At 44.1% G+C, this 21,134-nt stretch overlaps 7 protein-coding genes across 7 annotated transcripts; 5 read left to right on the forward strand and 2 right to left on the reverse strand.

Moving 5' to 3' along the window:
• Positions 1–1,238: 1,238 nt before the first annotated feature.
• Positions 1,239–3,482, forward strand: TRUGW13939_05370 (uncharacterized protein; the record flags this gene model as incomplete). The annotated part of the gene is made up of 15 exons (XM_035488534.1): positions 1,239–1,464; positions 1,532–1,625; positions 1,686–1,713; positions 1,773–1,819; positions 1,874–1,951; positions 2,002–2,067; positions 2,118–2,155; positions 2,212–2,285; positions 2,347–2,442; positions 2,511–2,565; positions 2,632–2,685; positions 2,750–2,977; positions 3,026–3,100; positions 3,157–3,276; positions 3,340–3,482. 15 exons carry the CDS (start codon positions 1,239–1,241, stop codon positions 3,480–3,482), a joined length of 1,422 nt encoding a protein of 473 aa, XP_035344427.1.
• Positions 3,483–6,003: 2,521 nt separating this feature from the next.
• Positions 6,004–7,824, forward strand: TRUGW13939_05371 (uncharacterized protein; the record flags this gene model as incomplete). The annotated part of the gene is made up of 7 exons (XM_035488535.1): positions 6,004–6,264; positions 6,328–6,524; positions 6,578–6,687; positions 6,745–6,893; positions 6,945–7,083; positions 7,154–7,456; positions 7,541–7,824. 7 exons carry the CDS (start codon positions 6,004–6,006, stop codon positions 7,822–7,824), a joined length of 1,443 nt encoding a protein of 480 aa, XP_035344428.1.
• Positions 7,825–10,766: 2,942 nt separating this feature from the next.
• Positions 10,767–11,759, forward strand: TRUGW13939_05372 (uncharacterized protein; the record flags this gene model as incomplete). Its single annotated transcript, XM_035488536.1, has 1 exon — positions 10,767–11,759. One exon carries the CDS (start codon positions 10,767–10,769, stop codon positions 11,757–11,759), a length of 993 nt encoding a protein of 330 aa, XP_035344429.1.
• A 2,735-nt stretch (positions 11,760–14,494) lies between these two features.
• On the reverse strand, positions 14,495–15,738 carry TRUGW13939_05373 (uncharacterized protein; the record flags this gene model as incomplete). The annotated part of the gene is made up of 5 exons (XM_035488537.1): positions 14,495–14,590; positions 14,675–15,157; positions 15,217–15,277; positions 15,351–15,387; positions 15,459–15,738. Coding segments are annotated over 5 exons (957 nt in total), but the record flags the coding sequence as incomplete, so codon positions are not given.
• An 899-nt stretch (positions 15,739–16,637) lies between these two features.
• Positions 16,638–17,288, reverse strand: TRUGW13939_05374 (uncharacterized protein; the record flags this gene model as incomplete). Its single annotated transcript, XM_035488538.1, has 1 exon — positions 16,638–17,288. The coding sequence occupies one exon, from the start codon at positions 17,286–17,288 to the stop codon at positions 16,638–16,640; it is 651 nt and encodes a 216-aa protein (XP_035344431.1).
• A 375-nt stretch (positions 17,289–17,663) lies between these two features.
• On the forward strand, positions 17,664–19,714 carry TRUGW13939_05375 (uncharacterized protein; the record flags this gene model as incomplete). The annotated part of the gene is made up of 2 exons (XM_035488539.1): positions 17,664–17,734; positions 17,803–19,714. Coding segments are annotated over 2 exons (1,983 nt in total), but the record flags the coding sequence as incomplete, so codon positions are not given.
• Positions 19,715–20,061: 347 nt separating this feature from the next.
• On the forward strand, positions 20,062–21,060 carry TRUGW13939_05376 (uncharacterized protein; the record flags this gene model as incomplete). Its single annotated transcript, XM_035488540.1, has 1 exon — positions 20,062–21,060. One exon carries the CDS (start codon positions 20,062–20,064, stop codon positions 21,058–21,060), a length of 999 nt encoding a protein of 332 aa, XP_035344433.1.
• Between the last annotated feature and the right edge of the window lie 74 nt (positions 21,061–21,134).

Raw genomic sequence — 21,134 nt, forward strand, 5'->3', positions numbered from 1 at the left:
AGGGCTAGCCAATCGTGTCCCGCAAATGTGCTCCACCACGCACCCAGCAAACCAATATTCCTGCATTTTTACTTGTATTTTTTTTATATTGGAGATCTGCAGAAATAGCTTGACTGCTATTAAACTTGTGTTTCATAGTTGCGGTCGATTTGCGGGAAACTAGTGACTGTATGGGTGCGCTAGCTGCCATGTCTATATGCTTGAAATGTTACATGAACTATATGATTGTACCACACAGATAGGGAACGGACCCTTCAACATGGCGCATTTGAAATGCTCACCTGAAGCTGCTCAATGGAGTGGTCTACTCCACTACGCATAGATAAGATGCAGGGCTTATGTGTCGGCGGGTGTAGATGTTTGTGTCTTATACCAAGAAAACGACTACAAACCTAGATTATTGTAAGAATGTTTGGCTGTAAATAAATATTCATTGCAACCTTAGGTTCATGGTCGTCATGCGTGTAGTGGCATACTTCTTTTATAGACCCCGCATCAACTGTTGGTTTAAACTGCAGAAACACAACATGGGTCACGCTCATTTTCATCAAACTTTGTGAAACCAGGTATTAATTTTGATAAGTTCTAAGCTCAAATAAAACTAGAAATAAGAAAGCCAAATGCACTAATGGCCGCCATGCAAAAAATTGACAGTTAAAACAGTGCGGGGTAAACACATAATAATGGTTACATTGGCCATCAACCAGTCATAATTCTACGTCATCTTTTTTTAACAGTTCTGTTTTCGATTAATCTTTCTGATTGATTCACTACACGTACTGATTCTGCATGGGGTTTCGTAAAGTTTCTATCAACATGTAGTCAAGTCTTGCGGCGAACGAAAAATTGCAACTAACACTTGACCTCAACACAATTAGGCCTTGTCTTACTACGCTTCATTTATACCATAATAATAAGAGCCTTAATTATTATTATCAATTGGTGGTTTTCTATGGGCTTTCTGTCCTCCCTAAGAGCGAATAGGAAGGTAGAAGAGAAGCTAGGGATAATGCGAAATTCTCCACATGTCGCAATTCCACGGCCAAATGAGACTATCCTACGATGTCAATAGAAAGAGGGAAAATTGCATGACCGGAAAAAACGGGGGAAAAAATTTAGTATAGAAGAAGGTCGCTGAGGCCTTTTATTTTCGTAAACAGAAGAACCTTAAATGTTTTAATTGAATAACATTGGAGTTGCGAAGCTATAAAAAACCTTGACTACCATATATTACAACAATGGGCGACAAGCTCAATCCAGCGTCCCAGGACATTGAGCTCAATCAGAGCTCGCAGCCTCCAGAAGAGAAACATTGGTACCGCTCGACTCTCTTCAATGCGTTTGTCATCGGAGGTGTCGGGTTTCTAGCTCCCGGTCTATGGAATGCGATGAATTCGTTGGGAGCAGGAGGCGCTGAGAAGCCGTTCCTTGTCAATGCAGCAAATGCGCTTGTTTTCGGAATCAGTATGAATATGCCCGACTAGAGGACTCTTATAAATAAATATATATAAATGCTGATTGTTCGTTCCAGTGGGATTCTTGTGTCTTTTTGGAGGCCCAATCGCAAACCGCATCGGATTCGCATGGACTCTGGTACTGAGCACATTGGGATATCCAATTTATTCGTACGCAACTCTGAGAATTAAAACGAAGAATGAAATACTAATCCCCCACGTTTTCTACAGAGCTGCTCTGTATACCAACAACAGATATGTGAGGATTAATACATTTGTATTCTTTAAGTATACCAGATCGTACTGACTAGATTTTAGGGCAATGTTTGGTTTGTTCTTGTTGGTGCTGTTGCATGCGGATTTTCGTATGGCCCATTTTTTGTCCACACCAATACTTCTTTCTGACTTTCGTACTACAGAGCTGGTTTATTTTGGGCAGTGGAAGGCGCCGTTGCACTGGGTTACCCGGAAGTCTCAAAGCGAGGAAAATACATGAAGTGAGTATCCATACTTCATATTTGGTTAAACATATTTCTGACACGACTAGCATATGGCTCATCTTCCGAACCGGCGGACCCCTTGTCGGGGGGGCCATTGTACTGGGTCTCAATCAGTGAGCTATTTCTCAAAAATCGAACGGCGTGCCATTATTAACAAAATCAGTTCTTCAGCGGCTGCCAAGAAAGGTTCTGTTGGTTGGCGTATGATCTACACAATATCCATTTGTTCGATTTCGATATTGGCTAACGGATGGCAGAGACATATATTGTTTTTGTGATTTTGCAGTGCCTTGCAGCCCCCTTGGCCTACTTCTTGACTCCACCGCAGAAGGTAGATTTTTCAAGACACTACTTTCCTGATAGCTTACGACTCATGAGCTAACGTGAGTAAGGTGCAACGATCTGATGGAACTCATATCAAAGTGGCTGCCAGGCTATCTTTCAAAGGAGAGTTTTGGGCACTATGGAATCTGTCCAAACAGAAACGAGTACGTATCCGTACTTCAGTGTCACCCACAATTCCATATACCCCATAACTAAAGTATATCTATTTCAGGTCCTTTTGCTCCTTCCTCTATTTTGGGCCGCTTATTTCAACCAGTACAACGGAAGTAAGACTCTGGTATCGCCACACTAGACCGAGATATGATTGCTGACATTATTTAAAACTATTCAAGATTTTGAAACGTATTACTTTGGTCTCAGGGCACGAGCCTTGATTGGATTCATAGGTATGTTGCAGGAACATGCATTTGTAGAATTTAAACCTACAGACTAACGTGGGACTTTGTGCAGTCAATTTCTCAACGATTCTAGGTTCCCAGCTGATGAGCTTATTTCTCGACTGGAAAGGCATGCCGGTTAAGAAGCGAATCTCGTGGGGGTTCTACTATGTAATATTTTTACACTTAGTAGCTTGGATCTACGCATGGGTTGTTCAAGAAAAGTATACCCGCGAACAACCTGTTTTCGACTGGGTCGATAAAGGGTTTGTAGAGGGATTCTTTGTACTTGCACTTTGGGGTAAGATATTATTAATCATCAATACGCACTTGCTAACAGTCACTGCAGAGTTCTCTCGCCAGTCACTGCAAAATTGGATGTACTATATGGTCTCGGTCACAACGGACAACATTTCGCAGCTAAGTTAGTCTATATTCATAACGCGGGAACGCCAGCAAGCCAAATTCTAACGTAGACAGCTCGACTTTCCGGTATTCTTCGCGGCCAAGAAAGTTTTGCACAGGCTGTGTCCTTTGGCATTAATACCCGCGAATGGTACGGTGGCCGTGTTCCCCTGGCTGTCAATACTATCTTATTGGGTATGCAAACATTCTTTTATGATGCGGGTTCAAGCGATCTTTTTTTAACTGATAGCGATACAGGACTTGCTGTACTACCTACATGGATTGTTGTGAAAGACCTTAACCCAGATGACATTGCGACAGACTCCGACGATCCTGTCCAAGACGAGGTACCACTCCCATCGGCTATAGTCGAGAAAGTCGCTGTCCGCGATGGGTTATAGTTTCCTTCATCCCAAATCGTATTTTAAAGATTACTCTGATAGATATGATTAATTGATTGTTTAAAGCTGTACAGAAATTTTTGTATTGAACTGAAATTTAAGCCAGTACATATGTACCCAAAGCGGTATTACCTTGTAGAAAAACGGTGCCCCTTTATTTACTCCTTACACTGCGTTTACTGGGCTATAATTGACATGTCGGTACGCGCTAGTGAATATATAAAAAGAAAAGAAAAAAAACCATGTATTATGATGATTAGCGAGATCACATTAAGCCCACAGCGGATCTTACGTTCCTAGGCAGCACTCGAGATAATAATAATTATATTTTTCTCTCTAAGTTCTGAGAGCCCTGTACGCCTACCTACGGAAATAGATCTGTGGGATTTTCGGATGTGGTCAACTCTCGTGAGGGTCATGCTTTTGCATGTAGCCGAGTCTGTCTGAGTCATAGTATGACTCAAATATTATTCCACATTGGCTAATAATAAGCTGTTGTCCGTAGAGCTAACATTTGTAAAACGACATATTGCCAGCATAATAATAACGTCAACCCAAGATGTCCTCAGAGCCAGGAACCACAGCGGAATATTGTGTGTAGTTGATCAATTAATAAGGTGTCCTGGAAGCTGGAACCACATGCAACAAAGTTCTCACCTGACGGTGAGAGAACCGCGCTTTAGCTCGACAGAGGGAGGAGACTTGGCGGCATTTAGCTACTACAGCATAATAATCCTCTGTGTACCATACTAGGCACTTCCGTATTCGCAATAGTTCAAATAAGATCACTAAGGGGGTGATTCAATAATACGCGTTTTCAGCAGCATGAGCAAATTAATGATGTGGAGCTATCTGATTTTAGTGTTTGTACGTATGGATACATCATACATGTATCAAAACCAGGACTTGGCCCCTTGAAATACTAGTTACAGACATATTACGAATGGCTAACGGAGTACGGAATAGGACCAGCATGGTTAAACAAGTATAGCTGATGGATGGTGTGAGAGCTTGGAAGGAGAGCGACGGCCGCATCCGGTATCGTTCGTTACTATATGCCCAATAGAAACAGATACACTTGACTAGCCGTCCCATAAGGATTTACCCATACCAATTTAGCTAGTGGGACCTATTAGTGATACTATCTTGGAAGGATTCTACCAATGAAGTCGCTTAAATAAGTGGATTGCCATGCATCAAAGGTTCATGGAGGTGTCAGCACTAGCAAAACCATGCACTCATTCTATATTTTTACTATTGGATAAAATAAAAAGCATCAGTAAGTCAACCTAGTTAACACAGTGGTTGAAATCTAGGCAAGAATAAGGAATGTGGTATTCGAAAATACCTTGTGTAATGAGATTTCTAGGTATCATTGCTAGCCTTGTACTTACTATAATAACCATAAAGCGAATTTATGTGCCTCCGAAAAGTACGAGACAAATTTACCTGTAACATCTACATACGAGGGATTTCCGCCCAATATATCTGGGAGGAATTCATCTTCCTACGTGATATAGTTGCCCATTGCCACACTTTCATATTTAACATGGTTAGATAGCTCCACAATAATGAAACGCAAAATGTATACATTTCGGTACTAAAATAAACAGGTAGAAAGTGGCCTATAGTGTAAACACCTATACTGTTTTGTGAAGCATAAGCATAAGCATTCTTGAGACTGTTGTCAAAAGTTCGGTTTACGAAACAAAAGGCTTAACGTTTCTTCGCTCTATATGTCGCAAGATCTGTTTTCAGGGAACCACAGTTTTCCATAATATGAATTGATCACATGTGCAGTTGAAACATACCGTATGTGTCATTGGTGAAAAATCCAATCTATATATGCGGCCAATGGAGGCTGAGCTCATGTCAAAGCTTGGAATTAATAGTAGCGAAACCATCAGTTTTGACTTTCTCTTGCCATATGACAACCTTAACTAATAGAAGGAAGAGCAGAATAGAATATTCCACTTCCAAGATCTGCTTCTCAGCAAATCACTAAAGGAGTAAAGGCTCGGAGCTCGGAATGAAAACATAGGAACTCCGACAGCAAAATTCCTGCTTATGTAAGTCGACTGCCAAAGGAAGTGATTTCTTCGTATTTGGTGCAAAAAATTTTTATTCTCCAATATTAGCAGCAGGACGTCTCAGTTAGACTTAAAGCGTTTTAATTACTACATTTTCTCAATTATTTTACGATTCGGAGAGGATAGAAGATTCCTATAGGCCGCGAAGAGATTTTCGTGCGGGGAAACTTTGATTTACGAGTGAGTCAGAGTGTTGATGATATTATAATTTAGCTAAGATGAACAGGAACTATTCGACGAAAAGTACAGCTTGTTCGTATTCCTAGAAAAATCCAGCATTTGTTATTATTCCATGCTTCAAATTTGAGGACACAAAGGCTCGCGTCTCTAAACGACTTAATTCTTTCAAAGACGCTGCACGTCGCGTGGCCAGCCTACTTGATATAGAACCCTATAGAAAAGATCAATTTTCGATAGAAACAGACTACGACATGTCACCTAGTCAACAAAATAGAGCGGATGAAAGCACCCCTCTCATTCCTGCCGCTGAAGACGATAACAACTCCACAGCCCCTAACAAAAATGACACGAATATCGACAAACCCTTGCCAGTTGGTCAAATTATGCTGCTCTGTTTTGCTCGAATAGTCGAACCTATCGCGTTCTTCTCCATTTTCCCTTTCATCAATCATATGATTGAGGAATGTGGTGATGTGGCCGAGACAGATGTTGGGTTTTACAGTGGACTCATTGTATGCGATAATTTTGTTTCTATTAATGAAAATGTTTATATATGGATGCTGATACGGTGTTAGGAATCGATATTTTCTTTGACTCAGATGATGCTCATGATTCCCTGGGGTCGCGCCTCGGATCGCTTTGGCAGAAAACCCATTCTGGTTATTTCTCTAGCTGGCATGTCGGTTTCATGTGCACTTTTTGGTACAAGTCAAAAAATCTGGCATATGATATTATTTCGTTCTATGGCAGGGATGTTTTCTGGAACCATAGTGTAAGCCCAACAGATCTGCCTTTTATCTGCCTTTGACTCTTACCATCGATTAGGACTGTCCGAGCATCAATTTCCGAAAACAGTACTCCAAAAACGCAGGCAAGGGCTTTCAGCTATTTTGCCTTCTCAAACAATATCGGCATTTGCTTGGCGCCTCTCATGGGTGCGTGCTTGTAGCTTGTGCGAATACAGAAATGATTGTATAAGCTGATTTCTCCAGGTGGTGCTCTTTCTCGCCCAGTGAGTCAGTATCCGTCCGTATTTGGCAATATCCAGTTCTTTAAAAATTATCCCTATGCTCTCCCGACTTTCGTTACAGGAAGCGTCGGGGCAGTTGCTTGTATTGTTTCCGCATTTTTTATCAAAGAGGTCTGTTCGTTCCATATACCACGCTGTAACTGTGACTGACAACAAAGTCAGACCCTAAGAACGAAAGTCGAAGGCTCGAATGAACCTTCGAAGCCAATGAATACATCAGAACTACTCAAAGCCCCCGGGGTCTCATCGGTTCTTTTCCTGTACACCTATACGATGCTCCTGGCCCTTGGGTACACAGCTGGTATGCAATGCCCATCTCCTATTACTTTTTTTTTTGGGTCTATTTTGCTAAAAACAGGTGATGTCTGCAGTAATGCCTATCTTTTACTTTACTAGCATCGGTCTCGGTGGCTACGGTTTTAGTGAATTCCAGATTTCGATTTTCATCGGCATTGGTGGCTTCGCTCAATCTATTTGGCTTCTTTTTGTCTTTCCTTCTTTGCAACGACGCATCGGTACCGGTGGTATTCTACGTGTTTGCTCGTCGGTTTGGCCATTTTGGTTTTTCTTCACAGCAGGGGCAAACACTTTGCTTCGACTGGGGTGGAGCAATGTATTCTGGGTATATGCACCAACGGTTTTGGTGGCGGGCAGTGGTGTTGCTATGGCGTTCAGTAAGTTTGTTTCTTTTCTTTTTGTCTCTCTCTCTCTCCCCTGCTACATGGCAATAACTGCGGAATATTAACAATCGCGGCCAGCCGCCTGTCAACTTGCAATCAATGACATTTCTCCTTCCCCGGAAACACTGGGTACGCTGAATGCTCTCAGCCTGACATTTCAGAGTGCCATTCGCACCGCCGCCCCGGCATTGTTTGCCAGTTTGTTTGCGACAGGTGTAAAACACCAGATCTTTGCCGGATACCTAGCCTGGGTAATCCTGGTTGTGCTGGCAGCTGGCTTGCGAATTGGTATGCGTTGGTTACCTGCGAAAGCAGAGGGGAAACTTGAACTCGAAAACGAGGACGAGGAAACCGGAGCGTGAATCAGTTACATGTAGCGGTGATTGATTTTATGACTCGCCGCCGAGTTTTGGATTACTTCTCAACGTCTCTAATAATAGCCACAGCAATTTTAATATTATTATTGATCGTTATTAGGGATTGCATCCTCGGGCTTATCACGTCAACGTGCGCCAAGCCCGGCTCGGATTAGGGCTACCCCTCGACTCGTATAGACTGAGATCAGTAAGATGCAACTAGCAACTAGCCTGCAGATGGTCGGTCAATACGTATTGAAAAATTTTCATTCCATTGATTCCTTCTTCGCCTTCTAGATAAGGAGTACTCAGTTTCCACCTAGACGATTTACGGTACATGAAGAAAGCAGGCTCGTTCCCCGTACAACCCGGACGCTGCTAATAATGCGCAAGACTTGCTCCCTTGGGTAATAATAATCCAATACAGTTGAGGTTGCGAAGGTAACTTCGCCCGCCTTTTCTCTTAGCTTGCTCCAGAGCGATCCGTAGGCTGGACTTGTTTTCTGTGTGGATTAAAAATCCACCCTAGTACCAGTAGCAGTAGTGGTAGTTGCAGTAGTATGTGGAGCAATTATGTATGATTCATGCTACGTACTAGTAGTATCACTAGATCCCGAAACATACGACTCATTGCACGCTACATAGCCGGTTCGTAATAGGTACTGTCTTCCCTTCCCTTAGGTTAAATCGCCCCCCTTTTGTCAAATGCAAGGAAGATCCCCACGTGTACATGTACCCATTAAGATTTATTCTTATTCTATGACATCTGAATGTAAACTATGTGGGAAAAACAGGTGAGTTCAGGAGTCTGAACAGTCATAGTACTACTATACCCCGCCCCTAGATTTTCATAACCCGCTATTAAGTCCAAATCAGGAAACCTAATCGGTATTGCGATGCATGATGATGACTGATAAGAAACCGAAAATCTTGATCCTTGTAAAAAACACGTGCAAGTGTTAATTAAATCGATCCTGTAGCGTACGCTCCCGTGCTCTCCACGTTTTTCAGCGTCTTAGCCATGGAACCCTAAAAAGTTTAAAGTGCGTTGGCTATTCCTTCGAAACTATGTCGAATAGGCTATGACGCGGGCGGCGGACACAAGTCGGCCGCCGCTGCCAACAATCAATCAAACCACATTTTTCGACGCTCGCACCGTGCACCTAGAAGCAAAGCAAAGAGAACGAACTTGGGGGCTTAAAGTATGGGCTGAAGTGCAAGTTGCCGTTGCGCACTGGGTACCGTTACCGGAGTTCCGGAGGATCCGAAAATCCTGCCTCTGTTCATGTCTTCTCATCATCATACATGATTAATTTGCGGAGGTCATAAGCTAAAATATCCCAGTGTGAAAAATATCATGCGTGGACAGCCAGACCATGTCCATGAAAATGATAACAATAATGAGTGTAACGATTCTATGTCGCCATGCGAAGCAAAAAAGGAATGGTTTATTCTCATCTTTGATTCCACATCGACCCCATGCGAGAAGGCAACCATTGAAAACCCTCATCTACTAAGCCGCCCATTATTCTAGAATCACACCATCTGTAAATAGAAAGCAGATCGCTCAGCCTTGTCGGAACACGTGGTTATTTTTGTTCGCACAGCCTGTTTGCACTTCCATAAATATACTCCAATCTAGTTATCATTATTATTATTCTCAATTTGTTGGTTTTAGTTTCAGCTCCAGCTCAGCCTCATAAGGGACAAACGGGATTTTCCCCAAAAAGGCAACAAGGTATCACTAGTAGAGTACAAAGTACCTGGCGCGCTTAGTTAATCGAGAGAAGGGGGCATGGGGCGAAGAACAGCCTATCACGTTTGGTTCAATCCAAGTATTGCGATACTGGTAAAATTAGTGTGTTTCAAAACCGTTCAACAGGCTGTTTAGGGTTTGACCGTTTGAGTCAGGTATAGTAATTACGTGGTAGTATTGGGTGTGGCGATGGAGGCCTCGGTCATGTACCGAGCCCTAATTTCTAAAGGATGATGAACGAAGATCATCAATGTAATTTGCGGTACGTATCAGTAAGCAGCTACCCCGTCATTACATCGTCGTTATTTTCCTCTTTGGGGTGTAATAATATACGTAACCAGCAATACATTGTTATATCTCAGCCTACACGTGGCCTGCAACTAAGCGATCTGCCTACGCCAGGGATGCACTCATCAGCAGCAGGATCTTGGCCTGCAGCATTGTGTAGGATTTCAACACGCTAAGTCTAGGAAGTGCGTCGTGCTCTGTGCAGTAGTTAGCTTCATTTTTTTTTTTTTTTTGCAAAAGTAATAGCAAAGTCAAATTAATAGGCAAGCAAACAACCAATGCAGAGTTAGTGCCACCGGAATTGCAGACTTGTAGTCAGCAGGCCGAAAATACTCAATACATGGCCACATTGAATTGGTGTACGGGCTCCTATAACTAGTCATTGATAATTAGCGTGAGCTTGTTTATCGCCAATGACAGCGTAATAAAACGACGAGCTTAATTCGCAGTGGGGCGAGCGTAACGACCCTGTTTTTTCTTGCTTTTTGTGCTCTTCGACGGCAATTCTGGAACGCGGCTTGAAGCGCCGGACCTTAATTAACCCCGACTACATTATTTAGAGGAGAACTATGGTCTAGTGCGTATTCGGTTTTCTTGAGCTGACTAGCCATTAGTGATAGCGCCGGGGCAGGGCTGGCTGTTTATTGCCGGCTGCGCTTCTCCATGATCTTCAAATAATTAGTGATCACATCGCTCTTGACTTTTAAGCAACTCATTCATCACCATTATCATTGTTACTAAAACACCATTTTGAATTTACTGAACTATTCTTGTATTAACATACGAAACTTGGCTATTCTCATTATTGTTATACCCTCATCGTCCTCCTCCGAAACAAGACTGCATCTGCCATTATCGTGATCAACAACCGCACTCTGTTAATCCCCAACTAGTCGAAATCATAATGCTCATTCTAGACGGGCCGCCCTTGAGGCTGGCTTGCGATCGCTGCCACAAGAGAAAGCAGCGATGTACTCGAACGGGAATCAATGACAACAAGCCGTGCGAACGATGCAGAGAGGCGGGCTCCCAGTGCATCTACAGTCCACCAAGCAGACTAGGACGACCGAGCAATAAGGCGAAACGAGAGCGACAACACATTAGCAACGGCAATATAATGACCACAAGGAGCCGCCCTTCGTCCAACACAACATCACCTACTCCTCCCCCTCCTCCGTCTCATTCGTTCTCTCTATCCGCCTCCTCCGTCTCTCTTCCGACATACATGCCCATGGCTAATGGCCAAAGCAATACGAAAATCAGGAGATCTCACAGTACTATGGCGGCCGCTTCGTTGAGGTTCAAGCCTCCTTCCCCTCCTTCGGTATCGTCTCAAGTTTCGGACACAACGCCGTCTCCTTCGTCTTACAATTTTGGCTCTCCGCCCCTGCACACTATGGATGCAGCGGGTGCAAATGTGCCTTTCCAGAATTTCCAAATGCCGCGATCACAGCCACAGCAGTGCCATCAGCAGGCTGTTTCAGGATCCACGACGGTCCTATCGTCAGAGCACTATCCTAGCTCCGTGCTCGTTGCGCCCGAGCAGCAGTCCTGGTATCCGCATACCCAAGAGCACGGTAATAACATTATATTCGACTCACCGACATATAACGATGCGACAATCCTTCTTGGACAACAACATCCACGTCAGCAACCGCAACCGCAACCGCAACCTCTTTATACCATTGATACATGGCCGAACTCGCTGGTGACTCACGGAGCCCTACAGCTTCAAGCAGGTCAAGAAGCGCCCAGAATGGCAGGCTCTGATGGAAATATATATTCTCGAGGGAAATGGAGTGGCCAGCCAGTCGCAGATCCACAAGTCGCGATGAATCTGGGGATTCCAGTGACAATGGCCATGGACGGCAATGAGCCGATGTATTATTACTGGTAACGTTTTAGGGGGGGTTGTCTCATCTACATTAATTTGCAGTTTTGTTGACTTTGCATGGCGAACTACATCTCCTGGGGTAGATTTATGGGGTACACGGATTATAATCTATCATTATTATGGCTTGCCCTTGGGGGTTTTATTGCTGTATATAATACATAATGCCTAAACTGGGCTGTTTGAATTGTAAGATGGAAAGGATATTTCCATATAATTCCTAATTAGCGATGTCAGTTTCTACACATGCTCTAGATACCTCTACATACTATCAACAATCCACCTTGATTACTTTCACGGATGAATGCCTCCATGTCGGTACTCGGTACGTGTATATCCGACTTCTCCGACGGGGGCGATTCAGCACCCACTTCAAACGGTCTGCTGACCACAGGCGAACACAGAAAACGAGACGTTGAACCAGGTCCGGCTATACGCCATCCGCCACTGAACGTACAGGCTAATGCAATGAGGGTTCAGAATTCATGCCAAGTCCTGGCGCTTGTTTTTTGTTTTTTGTTTTTTTGACTATACAGAGTACCTGTCACCTGGCAAAGAATCTGCCGTTTTCATTGGCTAGTTCGTTTGCTCCTTAGAGCAAGTTCTACGCTAGCATATTAGTACTCCACACATATAGACCAGGACGTAGTTCCTTGGTACCCGTATCGAGGGTGGGAGGATGACAGGCACGTCTGCTGTTCCATTGGAGCTGCGAGTCTATGACTATAGTGTGCAATAGCATCTTCCCCCTGCAGCGCGGTCGAGAGCGTCTATTGGCCTAATCTCAGACGACGCGCCAACCTTAAATCCAAAAAAGCAATACGTACGACCCATCGCCCCACTGCCCCACGTGTTGCGTATAGGCTGCGCTTTTATTGGCTGTTGGCCAATCCCGGTGGGATCGCCCGTCCATCGTTACATTACAGTATCGATACCTGCGGTCGATACCGGCCGATACCGGTCGTTTCTGTTTGTTATTCACATGTAGATTTTCATATTGTCAGTCATCCCAAACATGAAGAGGCACGAAAATCCGATAAATCCCCGTCCAAGTATGCAATGCATCTTCAGCAAGAATGTTAATTCGAGATGATTGGTCGTGGGATCGACGGCTCGCTCTGATTTTCTTTGTTGTAAAAAACTCAAAGGTCCCTTAGCTCTGACACATGGTTGCCATACATAAGCTAGTCTTAGTGAGGAATGAGAGGAATGAGATTAAGGTAAGTGCGGGGCTGCCCTTACGCCACTTCCCACGTCCGGAATAGCCATTGGAAATTCAAGATTAGCGGAGAGGCGGTGCGAATCTTAATACGTATCTCGCCGCTGTGAAGTCATTTAACCCCAAGGTGTAGTCAGGGTCCTTTGACATGCACGCAGATAACGTTATCAAGGAGGGAAAGGGCTTGAAATATCACGGCTGGGGATTTCGGGCGGATGGGGGCTGCTTGGTTGATTATGATCTACGAAAAACACAGTTTTCCACGTAGTACTCCGTGGAAAACCCCATCATAGAATGAATTGCATACACCAAGCTGTTAGCTAGTGGGTGGGGGCCTGCACTAATTGGACAGAAGAATACATCTGAAGCAAACGGTCTTCTAAGCAAGTGCCCAGATGGGTGGATTATCTACACATTGTTCTCCGTACTCTATATTCTATACGAAGTGGTCTATGCCGTATACTCCGCAGTGACCATACATAGAAAAGCAAGTGGAGACAACTATTTTTAACCTCAAAGCACCCCTACTACTATAGCCAATATTGATTGATATTTACAGAGTACAAAAGACAGGGGTACGGGTAATTTTACCAGGTTATAGCATGAAAATGTGGGCAAGTGGCAATCCACACTCTGCAATTAATAGTGGCGCTAGGCACGCGCAACATCCGCGGATATATTGTGAAGAATCTATAATCTACTGTTATAAAAACAAACTTTAATTGTTGATGCCAAGTTTCAATGGCCTCAGGAAAGTCATGAGCAATATAATTACGCTAACTCAGCGTTGGTATGCCCCGTATTCTGCCATGGCTCTTTTTTTTAATCTCCCCGGAAGTGCGGCCGAAGCCGACAGCTCGGTCTTAGGGCATTTCCGAGCCAGACAAGGAAAACTCGGAACTATTCTTCCACAATCTATAATAATAATAATAATAATACAGCTAAAACCTATGAAAATATGAAATCCACTTTCGGAGAGAATAATGTATACGTATTATTACTACTTTTATCATTAATCGTTAGTCAATTTTTCGGAACCGAGAAAAAGAAAATCAGGGCTATTCTTGAAGATATACTGGATTTAACGGGGAACAGGCAAGGATTGACTATTCCTTCTCGATTTTGCTTGTTCACTTCGATTTTAATTTGGAAGAATGCTTTCTATTACGGAGTAGTATGTAGTAAGTCGATCATGATCGACATTAATTTGCGCGCCATGATAACACGAGGACCTTTTCGTTTCGCGTGCGTGTAATGGCGGTAAGGCTGCAAACCAATGTAACTACGATTACGCACGAACCAGCATTTGAGATAGCGTTATTTTGTATAACAGACTTCAGAGATAATCGAATAGTCTGGTCCAGGAGGCAATTTCACTAGTGCTCATAGACATGAAACAATCCTTCCGTCGCTAGAATTATAACTCACAGCGACTAAACCTAGAACTACGGAGCAGGCTCTGTCAGCTACTATATGACTTTCTCTGTAGTATCACGACATTATTGTCAACCAATGCACTCACCGAAACCATTTGGTCCAAATCATATTCGCCCCCGACGGATAGTTGCGGAATCTGCGAGTAATGTTGCTGTAGCAGATGCCTTGTATTTTGCAGTACCTATCAATAAAGCCAAGCAAGCATTAGACCTGAAGTTATGTTTTCATTTCAGTAATAAGAATGGGGCAGAAAAAGAGAAAATACCTCAATGTAGCTTTGTTCCGGGTTCTCCCTCATCACGTTCATAAACGCCCAAGACATCGCCCCAGTTGACTGCCCCTGGATCCTTGTATCCGCTGATGTCTGGTCATCGGCACACCCACTAAACATCCAAGCATCCTTTCCCTCGTTGCGCCAGTCCTCGTGGAACCCTTCATCCACAAGGCCGTCTTCACCCGCCTCCTCTTGGTTCCTCTGATTATGCAGACTGTGGAAGAAGGTGGTAGCCTCGGCCACCAAAGAGCGTGCATCATCCATTCGGTCCATTGAAAAGCCAGTCTGGAGTAAGCTAGAGGCTTCCATCGCAAGACGCATGCCCTCTTTGACGTTATCGATCATGTTGATGTTTCCATCGGCGTCAGGCCGATACGTGTAAGGGAGTTCAACCGCGGAACCCGAGTGGCAGCAGTCAAATAGGATTGTGAGTCGCGCCCAGGGTGGCATTCGAGAGATGATGGCTTTGTGAAGCTGTCGCATCTGTTAGAATTGACCCAATATCTGTCTGCTGTAAAGCATATAAAACACACCGTGCTGCTAGTCAGCTGTCCGTTCTGTTCAAAGTCAACCGGACAGATGGTGTCATTGAAGCTTATCGGCTCCCAAGTTAGTACAATTCAAGAAACCAAGTATACGTATGTTATTTGACAGCTATGAGACTAACCCGGACTCTCTGTCCCCATACTCATCCTCCACCTGTCCTGCAACAGTGTATTAGCCTCGAAAAAAACGCAAACATAGTCATAAGAAGGTCGGGTGAGGAGATAAATACCACCATGACCCGAATACGACAGCCACAACGAGTCGCCCGGGCTATTCTGCGACACCAGCCATTGAAATGCAGCTAGCATGTTGTGCCCTGTCGGGTAGAAAGGCGTGCCAAAGTTGTCTGGATCGTCGGATAACACGACCATATCTCGCTGGTTTGGTGAGAAGCCACGCTCCTGGACGAGGTAGTCGCGCACATTGTAGGCGTCATTGATACAACCACGCAGCTCGTGTTTGGAGCCAAAGTAGTTGATGCCAATAATGAGCGCTTTTCTGCGGGGCATTTTTTTTTCGGTTTTTTTTGTTTCTTTTCTTTTCGTGTTTTTCTCTGGAAAATCAACAAAAGCAAATCTATTCTAAAAAATGAAAAACAAATGACTAGCCAGACTCTAAACAAAGTTTAATATCATACTGTTTTTGAACAAGGGAAGTAGTTAAATAGAAACATATAAAGATTCAAGAATCACTGCGGGGTACAGCTACTGCCCAACTTGGCGTGGCTTGATGCGTCTTCGGATAGGCCGACGTGGCATGGCTCACGGAACGATCGGAACACTAGGCTCACATTGATGTCTCAATTTTATTAATCGAGATGATTGTTGACTTCTATCTTTCAAACTTATACTAATTTATTTTTAGCATTTGCAGTCCATTGACTTCGTCTACCTGACATGTGAGTCTCTTTCGACAGTTCAAATTTAGCATATACAAGGATATCGGAACGAGGCACAACATTGGATATACAGAAAGTACTATTTACCTTTATAATGTTCTTTTATTATCCAATAATTTCAATGTTTATCTTAAATCACTTGAACATTGTTTTTCGAAGTTTTTTTGCGGTTCACATTCTAATATTTGTATTATATACAGCGAATAGCGAATCAAAAATTTATAGATTAACTATATGCTAATATTTGAAACCTACATAGTAGGCGTCTAATGATTTGCTCTTAACTAAATATTTTTTTGACAGGAAACTCTCCCTTTGGTTTAGATCCTTCAGGTTTAACATTGATAAAACTATCTAGTCCGTCACAAAAAACTAAGCAAGAAGCGCTTTGCAGGTAGCTGCCAATGGGCAGGTAAATACTAAAACAGCAAGTAGGGCCAGTAAAAAAATGAACAGGGTAAATATAGTCGGCCTCTAGCATGTTCTACTGCTGACAGCGTCGGAATAATCTCAGTTCTTCAGCTCACCAAGCCACTTCAAGACCTCCTGTGGCTCAACCCTCTTAGTGTAATCCGCGTTGATATATGTGTTCTTGACTTTTCCATCTTTACCAACAAGAATAGTTGCCGGTACTGGCACAACGAAAGAGTCATCACCGTTTCGCTCTTTCAAGTTGTGACCAAGCTTATCAAAAATAGGGCGCAAAGAGTCAGGCTGTTGAAATAGAATACCCAGCTTCTTTGCAAATTGGTTTCCAACGTCGGAAAGAACTGGGAATTGGAGGTCATGCTTTTCGCTGGTGCTCAACGTCTGGTTGGGCAACTCGGGGCTAATGGCAACAAAGGTGACGCCCTTGGCCTGGATTTCCGGCAGTATCTTTTGGAAATTGCTGAGGATTATGTTGCAAAAAGGGCACCATTCACCGCGATAAAAGGTAACTAGCAGTGGCCCTTTCGAGAGAAGTTCACTGCTACTGCGTTGGGTGCCAACGGCGTCGCTAAGACTGAATTCAGGAAGCGTATCGCCGACTTGGATGGCAGCGCTGGTGTTGAAAGAGTTGATGAAATTGGCTCTGCTTTCATTGACTGTAGTATAGACTGTTTCGGGCACTTTATCTTTGAAACCATCTAAAATAGCATTGAGTTGGGCTGTTTGTGCCATTTTGGACTAATGTTCGAATTGTATTCTTCGGTTTTGAGACGAGCAAGCTTGATGTAGATTGATGCACAATAATGTGAGTGTTGAAGGGATGGTGAATGCACTCAACCCACGATCGGCTTGCTCACATTTATATTATTTTCTCTTCCCCTACTAAAGTTGATATTTATCGTCAATGACCACGAAACAATCCACGCTCGTACGAATTCGGACTACTCGGACTAATTCGGACTAGTTCGCAAATCTGTCCCGACTCGTCCGCCTCCGTCCATATTCTCAACTTTCTCCTGCAAGCTTCCTGACATGCTTACAGATATGCAAGAATTACGTCGAGGTATTGGTCCAGACTTATGATAGAGCGCTAAGACTAAATGTCAGCCCGCAACAATTATTCATCCAGGCGAATGCGACTTGGGACACGCAGCTGTGCCGAATGCCGGAGGCGTAAAGTGCGCTGCATCTTTCCTCCTCAGAGTGCAATTTGCAAAGAATGTCTTGCCCATGATACCCCATGCAGATCCCAGCAACGAATACCTCTCGTATCTAACAATGACAGCAGCCATGAAGACCTGGAAGCCCTCCAGCAAAGGCTGCATAGCCTAGAGAGCTTGATCCTTCAGTTATCAAGCAGTAATAATACCAATCACGACAGGGCTGCTGTAAATGACTATATGAATCCAGATAAAGCAGTGGGGATTTTATCACACAAGCACACTTCGGGATCCAAGGTCACTCCCATGTCCACCACCTACGACACCCCATTTAGCTCTGAACAGAACTTCGACACGGCCCCATTGATTGATTTATTCAGTCGTACATTAGATGTTCGGTCAGAAGATAGTACAATCAAGTATGACTTCGGACACACATCACAGCCGCTGCCGGTCGACGAGTATATATCGGCTTTGAGGGCCCTTGTGCCGCGAATTGACGACTTATTGCTCATTCTAGAGTCAACTGCTCCATACTGGTTCATATGGCCTACACAGCCACCGGGATCCGGCGAAGAAATATTCGGCGAGAGGTATGGGAGTGTTGTAATGGTCAAAAACTTCATCCTTGCCTCGTTTGAATCGCAAGCTCCCCTCGCTGTCGCTAAGAGTATCATATGGCTAGCACTATGCGTACAGCAACTTCCAGCAGATGCTATCCAGCACCGGAAAACATATCTCCCCGCATCACTCCAAACACTTTTCGATGCGTACATGGCTGGGGCAGATGCAATTTTGACTGGCCTGGGGGAGTCAATACCAAGTGTTGAGCGCCTAGAATGCTTGCTCCTATTTTCAAAATGTTGTGTTAACATGGGAAAACCTCAGCGGGCCTGGTTGGCTGTGAGAAGCGGAATCAACTGTGCTTTAATATTGAACCTGCATCGTTCGACTCGTCACAGAACCTTGACTCAAAATTCACTGTGGTCCCACGCATGGCAAACAGATCGCCAGCTTTCCTCGATCCTAGGTGTACCTTATTCCGTTAGCCATCCTGCGCCAGCAATCGGATCAGACCAATCACCTATCTCAATGTTATTTTACTGTGTTAATGATATGATTGGTCGTGTTAGCGACCGTAATCAAGGTCTACTGCATATTTCCATCGAATCCATGGAGGCAGAACTTCAAAAATATATCACCATGCTTCCACAGGACTGGTGGCCAGTTATGCCACCGGAAGACCTTTCATTTGAGGCCTTGTATGCTCGCCAAACCAGCAAATTGTTTCTTTGGAGGTTAAAGGAGTTGTCGTATTTCCCAGGCATGTTGAAGGCTCTCGAAAACCCCCAATCCTCTCAGGACAGCAGGGAAAGAGCTGTCGAGGCTTGTCGAAATATGATATCTGCGTACGAAGTCTTTCGCAATAGCAGCAAATCTGCCTTGGTCATATGCGACCTTATGGATTTCCTTGTCTTTAATGCAGCGCTCGTGATAACTATCCACCTTCTTGCATCTTCGTCCTCACTCAATACTGCCAAGGATGCCGAGGATTGGGGTATTATCACACACTTGATCCAAACCCTACAGCAATTATCAAGGGCCATCGAATGCAGCGTCGCCGAACAATCGGCAACACTATTACAGTACATCTATACAGCTCATCACGGCATATACGAAGGTCCAGAAGAGTATGCAGCTGTGATCCCCTGGTTTGGCAAGGTCAAGATTCGCTCAGTCCCTCGACAACAAGAAGCACCGTCATTACCAACGCCTTCATCAGAAATCAGAGGCGAAAGCTTGTACAGTATGATTGAATTTGGTATTGATTCTGTCCCTTCTGGGGTGGGCTCTTCGTTAGGTTCTGGATCGGATTCCTGGATAAATCAGTATAATGATTATGAACTTGGTATTGATTGGACATCAACGGAAAATGTCGATTGGGAATATGACTGGAACCAGATATTTTATAATGGCAACCCTGGCACAAACATCTGATTTTTAGTGTTGTGCGGTGGTCCGGCTTGGAATAAATTAGCATAATATGTCATTGTTGACATTCTTTGGCTGAAACATTCAATTCCATTAATATTGAGAGGCCGCTGCGCAATCTCCACTTCCCTTTTTTTTTTTTGATTGGGTATATTAAGGAGGGTGAGATCAATCTCCTATGTGACTAGCAATCGTTCAATTTCGGCGCTAAATTTTACGAGATGGCGTGTTTTTTAAACCCATTTCTACCTTTACCCCAACCCCGCATTCAAGTCTAACTTAGTTACGACATCAGCTCTGTCGTACTTCTATGATCTCGTATTAAAATTTGTCGGAAATATTTAACATTAACTATGGGTTTAACATGGTCGCTCTTCTTCCCACCCCAGCCGACCTTGACGGCGGCCAATCTGCCTAGTCAAGAGGGAAAAGTCTTTATTGTTACCGGTGGCTATTCGGGCATCGGTTTCGAATTATGCAGCATCCTTTATCAAGCCGGTGGTAAGGTCTATTTGGCCGGACGCTCTGAAGAAAAAGCGCAGGCTGCAATCGAAAAAATCAAAGCCCTGCTGCCATCAAAAAACAATTCGCCGGTGGCCTCCTCCAAGCCTGGTGAACTTGTCTTTCTATCGGTTTCACTTGACGATCTACAGACCATAAAACCAGCCGCTGATAAGTTCCTCGCGAATGAGACCAGACTCGATGTACTCTTCAACAATGCTGGCATCTCGAATCCACCACGAGGGTCGGTTTCGTCTCAGGGCCATGAACTTCAGTTTGCAACAAACTGCCTAGGTCCACATCTCCTAACGCAACTTCTCTTACCGGTCTTATTAAGGACGGCTAAATCTTCGCCCTCCTCAAACGTACGCGTTATATGGTCAGGCTCGATTGTCGTGGATCTCTCGACACCCGAGGGTGGCCCATCAGTTGCCGACTTCGAACATCCCTCTGCTGACCAGCAAGTGAACTACACCAACAGCAAGGTTGGAAATTGGTATTTGGCAAACTCACTAGCAGCCCAGGTTGGCGAGCATGGTATCCTCAGCCTCGCGCAGAATCCGGGCAATCTGAAAACCGCTTTAACGCGACATGTGCCAGCTATTATACCCATCCTTGTAGCACCGATACTATATTCTGCGAAATTTGGAGCTTATACTACACTCTGGTCAGCCTTCTCTACAGATTTAACCACTGAGGATGGAGGGAAGTATATCCTTCCGTGGGGCCGACTCCATCCTAGTCCACGAAAGGATTTGCTAGCAGCTCTACAAAGCGAAGAGGATGGGGGGACGGGAAGCGCATTCAAGTTTGTTGATTTTTGTGATAGGAATATTTTGGAGTTTAAGTAAACTTCAACCACAGACATTTAGATAACAGTGAATCTAGTTAACAAGCACCAACGATGAAACGTTGAACTATGAAA

This window comes from Talaromyces rugulosus, chromosome III (genome assembly GCF_013368755.1).
Source record: "Talaromyces rugulosus chromosome III, complete sequence".
NCBI classification, from domain to species: domain Eukaryota; kingdom Fungi; phylum Ascomycota; class Eurotiomycetes; order Eurotiales; family Trichocomaceae; genus Talaromyces; species Talaromyces rugulosus.